The sequence below is a fragment of the Erpetoichthys calabaricus genome, chromosome 8 (genome assembly GCF_900747795.2).
Source record: "Erpetoichthys calabaricus chromosome 8, fErpCal1.3, whole genome shotgun sequence".
NCBI lineage: Eukaryota > Metazoa > Chordata > Cladistia > Polypteriformes > Polypteridae > Erpetoichthys > Erpetoichthys calabaricus.
In genome coordinates, this window is record NC_041401.2 from 131,848,361 (window position 1) to 131,868,522 (window position 20,162).

The following is a 20,162-nucleotide window of genomic DNA, read 5'->3' on the forward strand; positions in this document are numbered from 1 at the left end:
GGGATGACCTTCTGTTTTAGAGTTCAAATTTACAAGGGTTAAAGATTAATGGCAAGAATATTTATTAAAAAATGAAAACTAAAAATATTTTTAATTATTATTTTATTTCAGTTAGACTTTACAGCTACTTTAATAGTTTTGTTAAGTTTTAGTTTTTCATTTTAGTTTTGTTAATTATTTTTTTCAGTTTACGAAAATGTTTTGTTATTAATAGTTTCAGTTTTGATTTTAGTTTTCGTTAACTATAATAACACTGGTTTCTAGCTTTAAAGTAGTGGACAAATTGTGTTGATGTGAAGTTAACTTTGAAACTTAATTGTACATCGATAATGCTTTTGGATCCATGAGCAAGTCTCTAAATGTTTTAATCCCAGACATTTTCCAAGCATTAAATACTGTGTATGTTTGAGAGGATGGAAAAAAGTGGTTGTCATGTGCTAGTGCAACAGATAAGAATTCCTCTGTCTTAAAGTGCTTCCTACATTGATTCCATATTCTGAGTAAATGAAGGGCAATTTGTGTATTGACGATAGTTTGTATTTACTGTGGAACAGAGCAGGAAATATAAAGAAGTACTGCAAGATTTTAATTCTATTGCACACCAAGCTTATTTATATTCATCGTTTTGTGTCAATGTCCAAGTCATTATGGCCTGTATATTTGCTGTCCAGTAATAAAATTGAAAGTTAGTTGGTGCCATGCCCCCTTCTGCCTTAGGTCACTGTAGAGTCACCCTTTGGATGCATGGATGTTTAGAATTCCAAATAAATGAAAACATTGAATCAAATTTATTAAAAAAAGATTTGTTAATATACATGGGGATGGTTTGAAATAGAAAAAGAAGATGAGGGAGGGTGTTCATCTTAACAGTGTTGATTTTACTTGCTAATGTGAGATGGAGGGTGGACCATCAGTTCACATATTGTTTAATTTCTTCCATGCAGACAAAAACATTTTGTTGAAAAAGAGCTTTATATTTACTTGTGATATTTATCCCTAGATATTTAAACTGATCTGCTAAGATAAACAGGAAGTTGTCTAATCTAGTATTATGTGCTAGAGAGTTCACTGGGAAAAGCACACTTTTATTCAAATTAAATTTGAGTCCAGATATTTTTTGAAAATCTGCTAATGCTTTTAGGATTGCTGGCATGGAATTTTGTGAGTCAGATATATACACTACCATATCATTTGCATATAATGATATTTTCTTTTCAAGTACTTCTCTGAAAATCCCCTTTATCTCTGATGCATCGTGAAAGTAAACAGCCAATTGCTCAATGGCAATTGCAAAGAGCAATCCTTGTCGAGTACCGGGTTCTAGTTTGAAGTAGTTTGAAATAATGTTGTTAAGACAAACTGAAGCTTCTGGACTGGTATACAGTAGATTGATCCATGCACATATGTTTGGGTGAAACCCAAATTTGTGCAGTGTGGTGAATAGGTATTCCCATTCAACCATGTCAAATGCTTTTTCTGCATCCAAAGATAGTAAGATCTCTGGGGTGTTAAATATAATGGGTGAATATGTGACAGGTGTCTGGTCACACTTACAGGTAATCTAACTTAGTCACCATTAAAATATCTGACTACGCCACCCAGTTTTATTAAGAGACTAAGAACTCTTGAAATTTACTGATAGTAGCACACAGGTTTCTTTAAATTGGGTGGTGAGTAAACACACAATAAAAGACACAACAGTAATTTCAGAAAAAGTAACAGTAAGTTCTATTACACAAGACAATATAAAGTAAATTAAAAAGATAAACGAACATAACAGAATCTAAACATATCAGGAACGAATTTCCTTTTTTTTTAAAGGAAAACACACAGTCCACACTCTAAAAGTCTGTTAAAAACAAGAATTGGAGGATACAACCTTTAATGGTGCAGAGTCCAGTTTGTGCGCTGTTACCCCAACAATTAATCGTCCAACAGTCCACCGATGCACTCTGTTCACCGGACACTCGTTTCCCAACAGAAGTTTTGTGAAATTGTTGAATGCCTGTCAGCATCTCTTTGTCGTTCCTTTTTTTCCACTCTGGGCTCCTTGTGTTGCTGTGACCTAGGCACGCTTCATTTCTCGCCTGCCAGCTTGGTCCTTTTATGCGGCTTCCCTCTCTTGCTGGACCCACAACCGGCGTCTCCTTGTGGAGCTGTGTTGCCGTCCTAGTGCCTCACGTCGTGCCAGCCAGGTACCCTTGTCTGCCTACGAGCCCCTGTGCTCTGTCCGAGTGTCTTGGCAGCGTTCTCAGTGGACCTTCCCTCCTCTGCCTTCTCATGCCCAGGAGTTTAAATCTCCTTCAGTCCCTGCCGTTGTCAGTCCTGGACAATTGGTTTAATCAATGGCACATCTAAATTTCCTGGGTTTAACAATTAATGAAAACACAAGTTAACAAAATATATTGTTACCAGCCATTATTGAGTACAGATCTGCTGATTAGAAACCTTTATTGTCAAACATGTTAATTTCCAAGTCAGGTAAATACAGACCTCCTCCAAAGAAGGAGCAGTTCTGTTATCACAACTTGGTATTGTTTGTAATCTCAACCAGCCAAAAACTTCAAAGCGGTGACTCCTTTGCAATACAGCAAATACCTACATCCTGCAGACAGCCTTTTAATTTCTCACACCCAGTCCCAACAATGAGTGCCTAATGGAACCACCCAGTGTACAAAAAAAATGTCCCCCTCTGACAAATATATTATATTAAAGAAACGTCTAAGATTAGAAGCTAAGTGTCTGCCTTTGATAAATCTGGTTTGGTCTTTTGATACTATAGAAGGAAGCACTTTCTCAATCCTTCTAGCTAGAACTTTGGAGAGTATCTTAATGTCATTATCAGGAGTGAGATTGGTTGATGTGATGGACATTGTAGTAAGTCCTTGTTTTTCTTAGGAAAGACTGAAATGAATGCTTGGCGAAAAGTTTGAGGTAGAATTTTGTTGTCTTTAGCTTCTGTAAATGTTGCTAATAATAGTGGAGCTGATTTATTTGAAAATTCTTATAAAATTCCACTGGGTAGCCATCAGGTCTAGCTGATTTCCCACTTTGAAGTGAATTTATAGCGTCTAGTAATTCTGAGAGTGTCAGAGGTTTATCCAGTTCCATAGCTCTAAGAGTATCTAGCTGTGGTATCTGTCAAAGAATTATTTAGATTGCGTCTTATCTTGTTCGGACTGAGCAGAATATAAGGACTTTTAGTACACTCTAAATGTGTGGGTTATATTTTTATAGTCTTTGATTTTATCTTCATCTGTGTTGGTAATTGCTGTTACTGCATTGCTGACTTCTTGCTTAAGGATTTGTTGAGCTAAAATCTCATTGGAATTCTCTCTGTTTTCTAAAATAATGATGTTGTGATTTAAAGATGAGCTGTTATGTTTCATTAGTAGTCAAGAAGTTACATTCTGATTGCAAACCTGTCTTTTCCTATAAAGTGCCTAATCTGGAGACCTGCCTATTCTAGATCTATTCCAGTAATTTCACTGATTAACTCAGTTTCCAATTAATTTTTGTCAGAACAATATGAAATAATCTGTCCTCTTAAGAATGTTTTCAGAGTTTCCCAGAGTCTTCCTGCAGAGACTTCTGGAGGAGCATTTGTCTCCAGAAAATAATCAATTTGTTTGGATATAAATTCTGCACAGTTCTCATCAGCTAATACCAGGGGGTTAAGACACCAGCTGCAAGATGAGTATGTGGGGCATAATGATGTGAGCACCATGATCAGAGGGGCATGGTCGGAGATAACAATAGCATCTTATTTGCAACATTTCTTCATGGGCAAGAAATTGTTGTCTATTAAGAAATTATCAATTCTTGAGTAACAATACTGATGAGAAGAAGGAATATGCTCTTAAGTATGGATTTAGAAATCTCCATGGGTCTCATAAATTATGATCAATTAAAAACTCTGTGAATAGTTTTGCAGTGTTAGATGTTGTCTCCCCTTTAGCGACCTAGACAGGTCTGGACTTAAAACACAATTAAAATCTCTGGCCATTATAATTTTGTGAGTGTTCAAGTTAGGAATTGATGCATTCATTTTTTATAAAGTCTCTATCATCCACATTGGGTGCATAGATATTAATCAAAATCACTTTACAATTTAATAAGTTACCTATCACCATCACATATCCCCCTTCAGGATCCGATACTACATTTGATACTGCAAATGAAATTGTTCAGCCATTTTTAAGGATCACAAGACTCTGATTTATTTAAAATCATAATAAAAACACAATACAAGCCAGATGGGCGTTGTTTTTTAGTTAATTTTAATTGTGTTGTTATGGACCAGAATGGCAAAGCTGATGCTTTGGCATGTTTATATGAACGTGGGGATGTTATTGAATACCCTTAGCCCATATTAGTGCATGATATATTCCTTGAAGTGATGGTTTTACCTTCCATGAGTGACCACTTGTATACATAACAGGATAAAGAGGTCATTCTAGGTTTACTTCCTTATCCAACTACTCAGATTTCAAAACCCTTCTTTGCTCTTTAATATTTTACTGAGTTTAAATTTGGCAATCTTTTTTGGCTTTGGTTGTTTTTTGATATTTCAGTACTGACCCTTGCTTTGTTCTTTTCTCTGTATCTTTTCTTCCAGTCATCCTCTTTTTTACTTGCCCTCGGGATAGAAGGATAGAATACTCGCAAGCTGAACCCAAGTGTAGCAGAAAGGATTTTGAGCAACTTGAAGGTTTAAAAATAAACTTCAAATAAGGATGATGTTTGAATTTGATTTCTCTAAAGGCATTAGAGTCTGGAGTGATTAATATCTTTAGACACTGATAGTGCAGATGATTTATTAATTATTCTATATTTCTTCTCTGGTTGTACTTGTTACTGTGTTTATATCTGGTGATGGGTGTTGGGCAGGGCCAGATTAAGGCGAAATTGGGCCTGATGCTGCAGCGCAAATTTTTTCTCGGCATTGGTGCATGTGCATTCGACACTCAACGTACATGCGCACTCAGACATACCAAGGAGCCTTAATTGCTTGCGATGCAACCAGCCAGCCTTTATTGAACATGAATAATAATAACGACGTAGTATCGTAACAACTCGAGATTAACATCAACATTCAATAGCAATTGTCTGAAAAGTGCACTTAATGCAGAAAAGGCTAAACCAGATCAACTTAACCTAGGCATATTGTCACCCTAACTACTGTGCTAGTGATGCTTACTTATTTTGCTGTTTTTCGAGCCTTAGCAAGCGTGAATTCTTCGATCGTGTCAGTGAAGTCAAGGCTGTGCAGAAGCTCATGCTCAATGCTCATAAGCGCCAGCATGCTTAGCCTTTCCTGCCCCATTGAGGACTGCAGCTCTCCTTCGACTATTCCCAACTTTGAGAAGCTCCACTCGCCGGAGGCATTGGACACCATCATGCACAAATAGATGCAAAATCGAATGTCGACATTTGGAAATGTCTGAGAAAGATTCAACGATGACAAAAGCCTGTACATGGTAAGCTCTGCTGATTCGTTCACAGTCACCGGTCTCTGAGTGCGCATAAATGCAGAAAACTGTATCAGCTCAGCCACCAGTGTGTCTTCCAAGTCATCTGGATACAAGGAAACGAGATTCTTAGCTTTGTCCTCGATCTGCTCAATGCTCAATGTCGTTAGCTCCGAGAGAAATACAAATGTTTTACAAATATCGTCATACTCCTTCATCCGCTTTCCAGTTCAGCTAACAGACTGTCGATCATGGCCAGATATGTCTGAGTTTTGAACGTTTCCCTTGGGCTGAGGTCTGCTTCATTTGTAGCTCCTTCGTAAGGCATTAGCTTTCGCTTACGGCCTTGACGCTGCTCAGCCTTGTATTCACCGTGTTGAACCTTTTCAGTCGCCATCTGCTCATACATGTCAAATCTGTCCCATGCAAACTGAACCGTGTCGACCAGTGATGCCATCAAGCCAGTTGCCATTTTCAGGCTGACTGTAGGAGCTCATACTGTTGAGACGGCCAAGGATATCGTTCCAGGCAGTCGCCATAACTGCTGTCTCAAGTTTGTCCATCCTGCGCGAAAATCCCTTGGCCTGGTTTCTCATATCTGCCTTCTGCTCCTTATCTGCCGCAAGCTCATCCAGCACTTCCTGAATGCTCTTCCACCCTTCTACCAGTGCTCTGACAGCATCTGCACGTTCACACCATCGGGTTCCAGGCAAACCCTTGAGCATCAGCGTGCAGCGATTCTTTAGCTGCTGCCAGCAATATGTTGAGTCAGACAGGAAAACGTATAGTCCATTAACAAAATCAAAAAACATGGTACAGCCACCACAGCTTTCAACAGCCTGATCTCCTACCAGGTTTAGGTTGTGGTTGCAGCATGGAATAAAAGCGGCATATTTACATTCTCGCTTTACAATTGCCTGGACACTATTGTACCGTCCTGACATGTTTGATGCATTGTCATACGACTAGCCTCTTCAATTAGTAATATCCAAGCCTTTTTCCTTCAGAAAGTTCAGAAGTATGCTAGCCATCTGCTCCGCTGGCAGAACGTACCAGATAACAATCGTTAACTGATCGAGGTGTGATACGTCAGGTGTCGAGTCAGTCGAGACAGACAAATACTTCGCCTCCTTGGCTTCTTTCAGGATGGTGTCCTGCACCTTTTGTCCCATGAGCTTCACCAGTTCCTTGCAGACTGTGGATGACAAATAGGAAACGTGACCTTTCCCACGGTTCACATAGTTTCTAATATGGCTAGCCAGCAGAGTATCATATTCCGCCAACAGTTCAATGATGCCAAGGTAGTTACCATTATGAGCGGAACCTATGCTCTCATCCGCACCCCTTATAGCAAGACCACGCTCAGCTAGGAATATCAGAACGTCGATGAGCCGCTTCACAATCTGGCGCCAGTAACACCGCTCTTCCTCGACCTGTTTAGCGGCTAGGTAGTTAACACGACCGGTCTCCTTCTGTCAGCTTGCAAAGGACATCATAGCCTCGCGATGACCTTCACTGCTTTCCTGCATTTTTATTCTTGATTCGCCTGCCCTCCAGTTGTCAAAATTGCCAGAAACGAAGTTAGTTGCTTGAACAGCACTGCCGCTGAACAACTTGCATGCAAAGCAGAACACCTTCCCTGTTGAAGGCGAATAGCACAACCATTGTCTATAGGATTTTTCGCCATTGAGCGAATGCGTACGCACGAAGAAGATCTTTGTGCATCAACGTTGGAACGACTCGCCTGGGTATCGTCTGGCACTCTCTTCAAACTTTGATTCAGTGTGTTGGCAGTCTTTTGGACCTTTCTTGACCCAATATTCTAGAGTGTCAGTGTTTATTTCTCCCCACTGTCCTAAATCATTGGTGAAATCCTCCAGTGTCAGCTCTAGTGCTTCAGCGATAGCATCTCCTTTCACCTCTTCTCTCTCCGCTGAACTTTCCCGCTCTTTATTCTCTCTTGCCTCAACAGGTTCATCTTGCTTGGCCTGGTCTTCAGGAGCACTCGAACTCGCAATCGCATCCGACACAGACGATTGAGACGAAGATGCTCGTACTCTGAAGTATGAACTCAATTTTGGAATTTTCGCCAAAAGCTTTTCTTGTTCTGCTGCTTCTTTCCTTTTCTTTTTCGCTTTATCCCATCCACTGAGTTGAGCCGCTATAGCAAGCGTGCGCGAAATAGCACGAAAGATATCACAAAGTGACGTCACGTGAAAACCTAACAAAGAAATACACAAAATTTCGCAATTCTCTTACTAAACAGAGTAAGAAAAAATGAATTTGCAGAGACATTGGGTCAAAGTGACTCAGTTCAGGCTCTTGAGGGTAAAAATTTGTCCACAATTTAAATTTCATAATAGACCAGAATCCTGTCGAGGATTTAAAAAATTCTAAACATCCATGCCAGGCCCGCGAGCCGGCTTTTAGTTTTACCTTTACAAATAACCATTTAAATCGCCATCGATTTTTACTGTACAACTAACTTTCAAGGTGAAAAATTTACTATGTGGCACTTACCGAACAATAATAAAGCGGCAAGAATCCCCAAGATATTGCAAAAAACGCAGCTAAATTACTAAGTAAACTGTTTAACGTAAAATTGATAGCATTAACTTGAAATCTTCGGTTAACAATAAACACGACGACGTTATAGTTACATCACAGCGCAAAGAACAATAGTAACTGTATAATAAGTAATGTTGTGTCTAGGCGTCCGAAAGTTGGACTCCAAATTTCATTCTAAGAATTATTTTGAGGTTAATATAGCAAAGGAAAACTGTTCCGCTTCTAGAAAATTCTCATCTGTTTTCATCTGGGCCTATTTCAGGAATGGGTTTAATGCTGCAGCATCAATAGCACCCACCTTAATCCGGCCATGGTGTTGGCCTGTATTGATTTGTTAAGTTGGGATATTAAGCAAAGTTAATATTGATGGCTATCAAGTTATTGTTTGTAGTTTTGTAGGGTTATTCAGATAAATCTAGTTGCCTGTTGTAGCACCGGATTTTTACACTACAGTTTGTGAGTGTCAGCAGCTGCAGTGCAGAACGTTGCTTGTAAGAAAAATCCAGTGCCATGCCATTAGTGAGGACAATGTCATTTCAATCAAACTAGCTCCTGGATTTTTGTGATTGCTTGTGGGGATGGAAGGCAGCCAGTTACCATGTTTATTTATTTTTTCCTTCTTCAATTTGTGTTATTGTGGGGTGTGCAGCTTTATGGATTTTACTTGTGTTTTATTATTAAATTAGCTGTGTTACCTGGCTTCACCTGAGGAATGTAACAAAGTGTATCTCAAATGTTGTAAGTTTTCTTGGATAAAGGTAAAATATTCCATCCATAGATCAATTCCTATTTTAACTAGTGACTAGCCTTGGCTTTTGTTGATGGTCATTGAAAATACAGTTTTACAGGAAACTGTATTCTTTTGAATTGAAACCGTAAATCAGTAGGAAAAATGTGAAATTTGAATATGTATTATTATCATTATTAGATGTTTACGATTTTCACCTTTTTACATAATTCACAGAGGTATTCCTTTTCATGTTTTTCATTAGTTTTATGTTTAATCTTGTTATTTATTTTTTTATTTTTTGCAGTAGCCATAGGTAGACAATAAGGTTCTAACACTGAGTTACATTATATTTTAACTTATTACAAGCAGCAATGATGTTTATAGGCTGCACATTTAGGCGACTCATATAATGATTTGAATGTTTTTACTTTTAGGTTTTGTTTTCAGTTGTGCTTGATTTGAAAGAAAATAAATACCAAAACCATGTTTTGGAGGCTTCTTAAATGATCCACAGATGTAAATATATATTGTGGACACCAAGGGGCACTCCACTTCCCCAAACACCCAACACAAGCAGGCACAGACACAAGTATAAAAGCCCAAAGAGTCTTTATTGTGGGAAACTCTCCCAGAACAAGTGTTTGTTGCCACAATCACAAGTATATACATTAAACACAGCACAATACAGCAACTCTTTGCCTTTATTTCTCTCTGTCATTGCCTCCTCCACTACTCCTCACAAGTGTTGACCACCTTCTGTAAAACTCTGGCTCTTCTATGTGAGGCAGGCAGCTCCTTTCATCTCCAGGAGTAGTTCTTTTGCTCTGTATACATGGTCCGAAAGCACTTCCAGGTGATACGGAAACCCCATGAAATTGGGATCCCCAGCCTCTGCAACACCCCCTGGTGGCACCAACAGAACCCAACAGGGCTGAGTCAAAGAACTTCATGTCCCATGCTGCTGTGTGGGAGTCCAAGGCATTGCTACAACACAAGGGGGCTGCCATCTAAGGAGATAATGCTCTGTGCACTCTCTCTCCCCAAGTTCTTCCATCCCAAGGGTGTACCTTACAATTTGTTTTGAAATTTGATGAGCCATGGAGAGGAAGGATAGGGCATCCCTGTTCAAAGTAAGCGGATACGCATGTAATGAGTTTGTAGGTGGGGGTGGTGGGGGTCCCCTTTCAAAGTCTGTAGATGTGAATATATATTATAATGGAATAATGGAACAGTTCATGGGGGAGCCATTAAATTTAAACATATGCCATCTGTTCCCCTTGTGTTGGATCATAAGAAACCACTTCCAATTCTACCTCTCTCCCAGCTTTTTTGCTTTAGGACACCAGCACTCACATGCAAAGCATTTGGCAATGACACTCAAGCTTTATAACACTTGTTAATCATTAAGTCTTGCATAACTTTCCGGTTTCCTCCCACAGTCCAAAGACATGCAGTTAGGTGCATTGGTGATCCTAAATTGTCCCTAGTGTGTGCTTGGGGTGTGGGTGTGTGTGTGTGTGTGCCCTGCGGTGGGCTGGCACCCTGCCCGGGATTTGTTCCTGCCTTGCACCCTGTGTTAGCTGGGATTGGCACCAGCTGACCCCCGTGACCCTGTGTTAGGATATAGCGGGTTGGATAATGGATGGATGGATGGATGGATAGCTTTCCATTTTTCTATTTCACAACTCACTGTACACAGCAAACATTATTACATTAGAGTGTAATGAACTGCTTGTTCTTCAGTCATCCATCCACCACTCTATTGACTAATGCTGCTGTCAATCACTTCTGCTGCATCCTTCATTTGCATGCCACCCCTGTCAACACTGCATAGAGTATGTAAGTTAACAAAATATTAATAAATATTGGGGTATTTTGTTTTCTTTTGGGGGGTTACCTCTAAATCGTGATATATTGAAATGTCCTTTCTTATTGGAAACCTACTGAGTAGTTGTACCATCCACCCAAATTTCAACTTTTTAACTAAATGGGAAACAGTGTTTTTGTTTATGAGTGAGTGAATGAGTCAGTTGACTTTTATATCTTTGACTCTTCTTTGTGCATAAGCTGTTATCGGTATGGGTAGGCTGTCAATTCTGCAATCCCAATTTTAAATAGTAAGGTGCTAAGTTAGGTGGTTCTGATAAGGTAGCCTTCGTCAAAGTTCTGTCTGTGCCACGCAACTTTTCAGGAAAGACAGAGGAGATTAGAAGTTTTAATCTTGGTGTAGGATAGATGGGCATAGGTTTATGGGGCTTGGGAATCCTTCAGGAACAGAATGGTGAGGCTTGTGAGTAGTTTAGTCAAAGATTGCTTAAACTAAGGAATGGTGTGGCAGGGATCTTGGAACAAGCTGGGTTTATAACTTTACATAAAGAGAGGTATATTACTGTACTAACAAATACATATAGTTGTTATGCATTAATGTGTGGTTTTTGTGTTAAATGGTTGTTTTGTCATTTTTTAATTATTGTTATATTTTTACATTATTACTGTCACTTCTGTTTGGTGGTTAATTATGTACTGTGTACATATATCTGTGTACAAAATATAGTAATGTTTCTTGTACTTTGTAAATGGTTCCCAAGACACAGGGCTACACTGACATGACAACTGCTGAGACCTCCCCTAGGTTACTGTATATTCTGCCAAAGCAGAGGCCTCAGCAGCATTTTGTTGAAGTCATTTGGAGTGTTTGTGAGTATTTTGGCAACTCTTTTGTGCTTCTTTTCTGCTCTTGTGAGCTTTTCTTTTGTATTTTTACATTTTTGAAAATAAACCTTTTCATTTATAAATATTCTTTGCTGCCCTGCTTTGCACAAGCCAATGTTTTTGTTCATCATCCTTTTGTGGGGCTTTTAATATATTTTGGGGATAATTAAATTTATTTTCAGGCTACAACAACAACAACAACATTTATTTATATAGCACATTGTCATACAAATAATGCAGCTCAAAGTGCTTTACATGATGAAGAAAGAGAAAAAGACAAAATAAACAAAAATTAGAATAAGGGAACACTAATTAACATAGAAAAAAAAGTAAGGTCTGATGGCCAGGGAGGACAGAAAAACAAAAAAAAACTCCAGACGGCTGGAGAAAAAAATAAAATCTGCAGGGGTTCCAGGCCATGAGACCGCCCAGCCCCCTCTAGGCATTCTACCTAACATAAATGACCTCAATCAGTCCTCATTGTATTCAGGGTTCTCATGGAAGAACTTGATGATGACAGTCATGTGGACTTCTGGCCTTTAATCCGTCAATGTAGGGACATCACAGTGCTTTGATCAGGTGGTGGTGGTGCAAGTCACCACCCCAGAAACCCGGAAAAAGAACAGAAGAGAAAGTAGGGGTTAGTACGGATTTTGGAGCCACCATGAATAATCATGATAATTACTTGAATATACAGAGCATTAGGATTAAACTAAGATGAAGCTATGAGAAAGCCATGTTAAAATAATGTGTTTTCAGCAGTGTTTTAAAGTGCTCCACTGAATTAGCCTGGCGAATTCCTGTTGGCAATCTTTTCCAGATTTTAGGTACATAACAGCAGAAGGCGGCCTCACCACTTCTTTAAAGTTTAGTTCTTGGAATTCTAAGCAGACACTCATTTGAAGATCTAAGGTTACAGTTTGGAGTGTAAGGTGTAAGACATTCCGAAATATAAGATGGAGCAAGATTATTTAAAGCTTTGTAAACTATAAGCAGGATTTTAAAGTCAATTCTAAATGACACAGGTAACCAATGAAGTGACATCAAAACTGGAGAGATGTGCTTGGATTTTCTTTTCCTAGTTAAGATTCTAGCAGCTGCATTCTGCACTAGTTGCAATCGATTTATGTCTTTTTTGGGTAGTCCTGAGAGGAGAATGTTGCAATAATCTAGTCGACTGAAAACAAAAGCATGGATTAATTTCTCAGCATCTTGCAATGTTATAAGGGGTTTAACTTTTGTTATATTTCTTAAGTGGAAAAATGCTGTCCTAGTAATCTGATTAATATGGGATTTAAAATTCAGGTCAGAGTCAGATTAGATTTGTTTTTAAGTCTGCAGGGACTGAGGCAAGCAAGTGTGTTGAAATAAAGCCTCCTGGGGAGAGGCTTTTTCTAGGTAGGCAAAGGAGGTGCTGCCTGGCCTGGCAAGTGAAACATTTTGGAGGAGATTTATATTATATTTGAAACTCCATTTCATGACAAAAGTAACTTAATTTCTAGACCATCATTAACATGCCAAAGTATAATACATTAAAAATTGCTTATAATTCGTTCTAAAACTCTGGTCGTAAACCGAGTTGGTCGTGAACCGAAGCAATTTCTCCCATAGGATTGTATGTAAATACAATGAATCCGTTCCAGACCGTACGGACTGTATGTAAATATATATTTTTTTAGTTTTTAAGCACAAATATAGTTAATTATACCATAGAATGCACAGCGTAATGGTAAACTAAATGTAAAAACATTGAATAACACTGAGAAAACCTTGAACAACAGTGAAAACTAACACTGCAATAGTTTGCGCTATAGTGCTAGGAACCGCTTGCTAAAAACACTTTTTTTAATGAGTTTTAAGCACAGGGGAAAAAATGAACATTTGAAAAATCCGTAATTTAATAAACCACCAAGAAAAGTAACATTGCAACAATGCAGGCTACGAACCGATCACTGTAAATAGAACTAAAAACAAAAACAAGCCTTCTCTACCTTATGCGTCCCTCGCTCGCTCTCTCTCGTGCCTGTGTGTGTGTGCATGCGTCTCTCTTTTGAGAGCCTGGAGCGCCTGTGTGTGTGTCTCTCTAGCGTGCTCCTGTGTGTGTGCGCGCCTCTCTCTCCTGCGCCTGTGTGTGTGTGTGTGTGCGTGCGTCTCTCTTTTGCGAGCCTGGAGCGCCTGTGTGTGTGTCTCTGTAGCGCTCCTGTGTGTGTGCGCGCCTCTCTCTCCCGCGCCTGTGTGTGTGTGCGTGCGTCCCTCTTTTGCGAGCCTGAAGCACCTGTGTGTGTGTCTCTCTAGAGCGCTCCTGTGTGTGTGCGCGCGCGCCTCTCTCGCGCATGCTCCTGTGTGTGTGCGCGGCTCTCTCTGTCTCGCGCTGCCTGTGTGTGTGCCTCTGTCTCTCGCACTGCCTCTCTCTCGTGCTGCCTCTGTGTGTGTGCGTGTGTGTGTGTGTCGCTCTCTCTCGCTCTCTCTCTTCCTCGCTGCACAGGAAATGCACAGGGAGAGACTGAACATGTACAAACCGAAAGGGAACCTGGCTTGTTCGTATACCGAGTATGTGGTCGTGAACCGAGGCAAAAGTTTGGCGAACTTTTTGGTCGTAAACCGAGTTGTACGTGTACCGAGACGTTCGTGAACCAAGGTTCCACTGTATCAAAAGTAAAACAAGTGCATTGGAATTTTATGTAGCTGGACATAATTATGGTATTATAGCAATAGCAGAAACTTGGCTAATTAACAGAGAAGTGGATGCGCATAATATAGATGGTTGCACATATTTTAGGAAGGACATACAAAATAGAAAAGGAGAGGATTGCTCTTTATGTTAAGCAGAATTTAAAAGCATATCATCTTTAGTTGAATGATGAGCCAAATGTCAGTGAAGAGGTTGGGCTTCAACCAGAAAGGACTGGGATACATAGATCAGTTATTTTAGGAGTGTGTTATATGACCCAGTGAGTACAGATAATAGTTTCAAAATGCATCTTTTTAATAACATTAAAAAGGCAAGTGTAGAGGTTGATATTATAGTCATGAGGGCTTTAATTGCCTAAATATTAACTGATCTAACCTTATAGAATTCAGTGTGCAGATGTGATTTAACCACTGGGGTCAAGTGACCTTAATATAATAAATTCTGCAGTGTTTTGGCAGAGCAGTTATGTGAAAGCTAAGACTGTTAAGTTTTATCTTTGTTTTTAAAAATATTAACATATAATGCAGGATGATTTCATCTTGAAACTTGGAAGCAGTAGGACATTAAAGAAAACCCTATAGTGGATAAAAACATAGATAAAAAAGAAGGTACAAACAGCTACACAAGGTGTATAAGATAAAACAATTCCAGAGCTAAACAAATGACATATGAGAGCAACCATTAAAAAGGATATTATGGAAGTTAAAAAGCAGTTATAGATTTGCAAATTACAGAGAGAGAAGTACTGTTTGGAAAAAAAATGCTGAAATCTAAATAATAACCTGGACTATATCACATTTTTCCTCAGTTGCTTAAGGCGGTTAATAACTAAGCAGATAAACCCTTGATGCATATTTTAATTGTGACTCTACACTAGGGACATTTCTAAGGCCTGGAAGATAGCAAATATCCAAGTAAGTGTAGGCCAGTAAGTATACCTTGCATCACAGGTAAATTAATGGAAGAAATTATTAAATAAAATATTGAGCATCAAAGGAAATAAAACACTGGAATTCTATGGGGAAGCAAAAAACGTATATTATAAGAGAGGTTCACAAAATATAAAATGATTAAACTGGCCATCAAACTAAAATAAGTGGAAATTCAGGTTGTAGTTGTGTTGACAGGTGCAAAATTAGCTAAAACATAGGAAACAAGAGTTTATGGTGCAAGGAACCTTATCAGCATTAGGTGATGTTACAAATGGTGCCTCTATGGGGTCAGTGCTGGAACTACTGTTATTTTAATGGGATAGGAATATAAATAACTGGCTGATTAAGTCTGCATAAGATACCAAACTAGGTGGACTGGTAGGTAATCTAGCATCATCCAAATCACAGAGGGCAGCATACAGACTTGGACAGATTTTTGGAAGATGACAGTTAATATGAGTAAATGTTGGGGACTTGATTAAATTGTTTTAAATTATAAAATATATTTAAAATTAGTTCAACAAGAATTCAGGGACACAGTTGGAAATTTGTTAAGGGTAAATTTTGCAAAAATGTTTTTCTTCACACAGAGAACCGTAAACACATGGAATAAATTACGGAGTAGTGAGGCAGACAGTACAGATTTTATGAACCTTCAGAACTAGACCTGATGTTATTTAGGGAAATAAGGTGAAAAGGATTTGTTGTGCTGAATAGCAGAGACAGCTGGATTGGCAGACTTTTGAGGAAAGGCCTGACTGATCTGAAGGTAAATCAAAATTCTAATAAGAATTCACTCCTCAATCAACTGTTATAGATAATGTTGTTCAAACACAAGATTGCTGATAGGTATGCCTGGTACCAGAGTATACTGGGCCAGAGGTGAATGACCAAATGTACAAGAGGGTGTGTTCCAATTACACATGGATTACGTTGCTCAGAATCTCAGATATGTAAAGGCATATGCTGAAGTGCTGCAATGAAAACTTTGTCCAACAGTTGAACTTTAGTCCAACGAATAATAAAGAGGATATAGTCCGGTGTCTGTATCACATTGGCGCAGCTCTTAAGTGTTGCACAGATATACAGTATGAACAGCAGCTGTTGCATGCCATTTGTTTCATTTATTTACAGTGAGTTTTGTTCAAATACTTGGCATAGTCAGCAACAACAACAACAATGTATGTCTTGTATAGCCCAAAATCACACTAGGAATACTTCAATTGGCTTAAACAGGCCCTGTTTTTTGGCAGCCCTGAGCCTCGATTCCATAAGATGAAAAGAAAAAAAATCTCAAAACAACTTCACAAGAAAAAAAAAGGAAAAAAACTTGGGAAGGGCAATTCAGAAAGAGAAAGACCCAATTTCAGGTATGTTGGGTATGCATTGGGTGTCAAAAAATGTCCATTCTACAGCTAAGTCAGTGCTGGAGCAGCCAACCTGATTAAAGGGTAATTCTCCCTTTATCTGAGGTGACTTTTCTATTGTCAGGTAACAACTTGGCAGAAGAGCAGTGACACCAAGTACCACATGAGGATGCAGAAAGGAAATACAGAACAGGCAAGGGTTAGTAACAGTTTATAAATATCATATTACTTATATTTTAGTACTAACGACTAACAACAGAGATGCAATACACAGAGCTAATCAGTAGCTCCAGTCTGGTTATGCTAAACTGAAGTAGTAAGTCTTCAGCCTACATTTAAAAGCTGAGGATGAAAGGCCACCTTTTATACAGTAGTAGGCAGACTATTCCACAGCTACAGAGCCCTGAAATTAATGGCTTGACCACCCACTTTTATTTTGTTAATGCTTAGAATCATAAGCAGGCCGGCATCTTGAGATCTTAATGTGCGCTTTCATTTGTAAATAATGATAAGTTTATGTAAGTAAGCAAAGCCTTGGCCATTTAAAGCTTTATATGTTAAAAAAAAGGATTTTGAATTCTTAAACCTAACTGGGAGCCAGTGTAAGGACTTAACATCTGGAGTTATGTGTTCATACTTTTTGGTTTTTTTAATAATTTCTGCAGCAGCATTTTGAATTAACTGAAAGCTTTATAAAGAACAATTTGAGCAGCCAGTAAACACAACATTGCAGTAGTCAGTCATACTAGAAATAAATGTACAAATTAATTTCTCAGTATCCTGTATATTTAGAAAACTCCTTAATTTTTCAACATTATTAAGATGGAAAAAGCATGTTTTGGATAGATTAGTAATGTGCGCTTTAAACAACATGCTAGTATTAAAGATAATGCATAGATTGTGGCTGATTCAGTTAAACTAATGGTGATTCCAATGGATTTAAAAAAATGACAAAATATTGCTGAGATCAGCATCAGTCCCTCCAATACATTTCTCCTGTGTTCAAAGACAAGTAGTTCTCGTCCATTCAGTCCTTTAATTCACTAACACATTTAATTAAGGTCAACACTGGAGAAACATCATTTGGTCTAAAAGAAACATATAACCTGTGTGCAAGTGAAAATTAACGTTATGTTTTTAAATTAAAGTTCCCAATGGAAGCATGTAAAGTGAAAACACTAATGGTCATTTATGGTGGTTGAGAGACTCTGTGAAGGGTGCATCTTGTTTCCTCTCTTATTAATACTTTTCATGAAGATTATATAAAAACAAAGCTGAGATTTGGAGAGTAGCCAGTTTGGGAAGCTGTGCTTTTTATGGATAATATTGACTTTATCAGATTGTTATCTCTGGTTCTAACTGCAGCAGTTTCCTGCTAAGTATGACCTGGTAGTAATGAGAAATAATAATTCTAAATCTGAACCCATGGTCCTCTTTCATGAAAGATTGAATTATTTCCTGTGGGTATGGGGTGAGCAGGTGTACAGAATAATGCAGTTCAGTTTCCTGGGACTCCTGTTCACAGAAAGGACAGAAGAGAGCATGAGACAGACTACTGAATGATTGTGAAGGCAGCAAGTCTTGTATTTTTTACATTTTGTGCATCACATTCCTCACCAATGGATACTTAAACTATTTTTTCAAAACAATAAGATTGTAAGTACAAGTATCCAGTGCTCAGTCTTCTTATGAAGTCAGCAATACAGAAGAATCTTAGAGGAAACCTGCTGCTTCTTCACATTGAGAAGAGTCAGTTGAGGTGGTCTGGACATGCAATTAAGTACCCTTTGTGTAAAATAGACAGATCCCTATCATGCTAGATGAATAATAATGCTTGACTGGCCTTGATACATCTGGGTATTCCTCAGGTAGAACTGAAAAATATGCTAAGAATAGCCAAAATGTCACCACAGCCATCCCCAGGAAAATAGTTGACAAACTTTTACAACAGGGCAGTATGGTGATTCCATTAGTTTTCCTCACTGCTCCAGAGATGTGGGTTTGATTCTGGACTTTCCGTGCTGTCTGTAACATTTGAATATTCCCCAATTGTTTATTTATACTTTCTGTAGAATCTATTGTTTCTTCCTGAATCCTAAAGGGTTTGGTGTGTCTTGAATTGTTAATTTTGAATTGGAACCTTAAGTGCGAGTGTGGCATCTGCTGACAAACATGCCTTCCAGGAAGGGTTCTTGACTAATGTAGAATGTTATCAAAAATAATTTTGCTATTCACCGACTACACAGAAGAAAGTGTTAGAAAGTGTATATATACAGTAAATAGTCCTCACAGTTAAAGTCCAAAAAGCTGGAGTGTAGGTGATCTTCTTTAACTCACTTCACTAACAGACTTCTTTACCTTTTCTCTAGAGGAAGAGCAAGGCATCTGCTAGGATTCAATTTAATTTTCTGTGTTGTGAAGTGCAGGCTCTGTTTTAATTTGGTACATTTGTTCTAGAAAACAAAGGGATCATAAACATCTAAGGTTTAAGAATTGTGATACATTTCTGGACAAATCCTAAATCCTTTCTTTGGGTACATATTTAATCATTTTATTTTCTTAGGAGAAGTTTGGAACCTGCTGAATAACACGTGAAAGATTTTGGGGTTCACAATTATGAGAAGCAATATTTTCATTACAGTTATAAACCAGTCATATACATTAAATAAGAAAAACTATTCTACTACTGGTCAACCCTACAAATTAATAAGGACATTTTTGGTCTGTTTGTTTGCAGTCTATTGTGAAAAATGGACAACGGGCAATGGTGCTGTTTTCTCTAACAGTGGCCAGTATGAATCAGGGACTTATCTACAGCCGTCAGCAACGATCCCAAAAGCCCCCTGGAGTGGATAATGGCAATACTAAGGCTAAGAAACATGAAAACAAGATTGAGAAAAAGGGCTGCTTAAAGTCTGTCTTCAAACCAATTGATGCCGACACTGTTGACATCTATGCCAGGGCGGTATTCCCAGCAGCCTTTGCAGCTGTTAACATTATCTATTGGGTAGCATACACAATGTAAAACTGGAACTTTGAATAAGACTGTGAATAATATGTTATATAACAATTAGAACTGTGCCAGTAATTGCTTATATAGTCTTTTTCCTGTTGGATGGTATTGTCTCAGTAAATATGGATGCACCACTAGAGCTAATAAAAGTAGAAGCCTAATGCTATCAGCTCCTTCAAACCCACATACTGACTTGTTTCCCAAGTATATTCTGCTTTCTTTATGCTGCTTATAGCCCTCTTTAATTTATCTCAGCATATGAGCTTAATTTTGGTTCAGCAATACTGCAATTATAAAAAAAAACTGTTAATTTGTTATAGTTTTTGTGTCTTCTTTAATCCATATTATGAGACTTGGTGTAGAATGGTGTTGTAGTGGTTAACCTTCCTGCCTAATGATTTTAGGAAATTTCGTTTGAGTCCTTATGAAGTCTGTACCTTTTCTCTATATCTAAATGTATTTTCTGTGAATACTGTTATTTCTTTCCACATCCAAAAGATGTGAAGATTAGGTTAAAAAGAAATTATTTACTTTTTCTGTAATTGTGAAAACAACAGTGCCCTGTGATGGACTGACAAGAATCAGTTCTTGTCTTTTGCCTCTCATTACAGATGCTGCCTGTTTCAAACAATACTCTAAATGCATTCTCTAACCTTGACCCTGCTTCTTTATATTGT

The 20,162-nt window shown here is 38.4% G+C and overlaps 1 protein-coding gene across 3 annotated transcripts in view; it reads left to right on the forward strand.

The window, feature by feature from the left end:
• Positions 1–19,704, forward strand: part of gabrd (gamma-aminobutyric acid type A receptor subunit delta) — a 202,863-nt gene extending 183,159 nt beyond the window's left edge. For all 3 annotated transcript variants that reach the window (XM_028807484.2, XM_051931382.1, XM_028807483.2), the window contains one exon: positions 19,210–19,704. In XM_028807484.2, the coding sequence (XP_028663317.1) occupies positions 19,210–19,497 (288 nt within the window). In that variant the 3' untranslated portion in view covers positions 19,498–19,704. The remainder of the gene's footprint in view (positions 1–19,209) is intronic.
• The last annotated feature ends 458 nt before the right edge of the window (positions 19,705–20,162 follow it).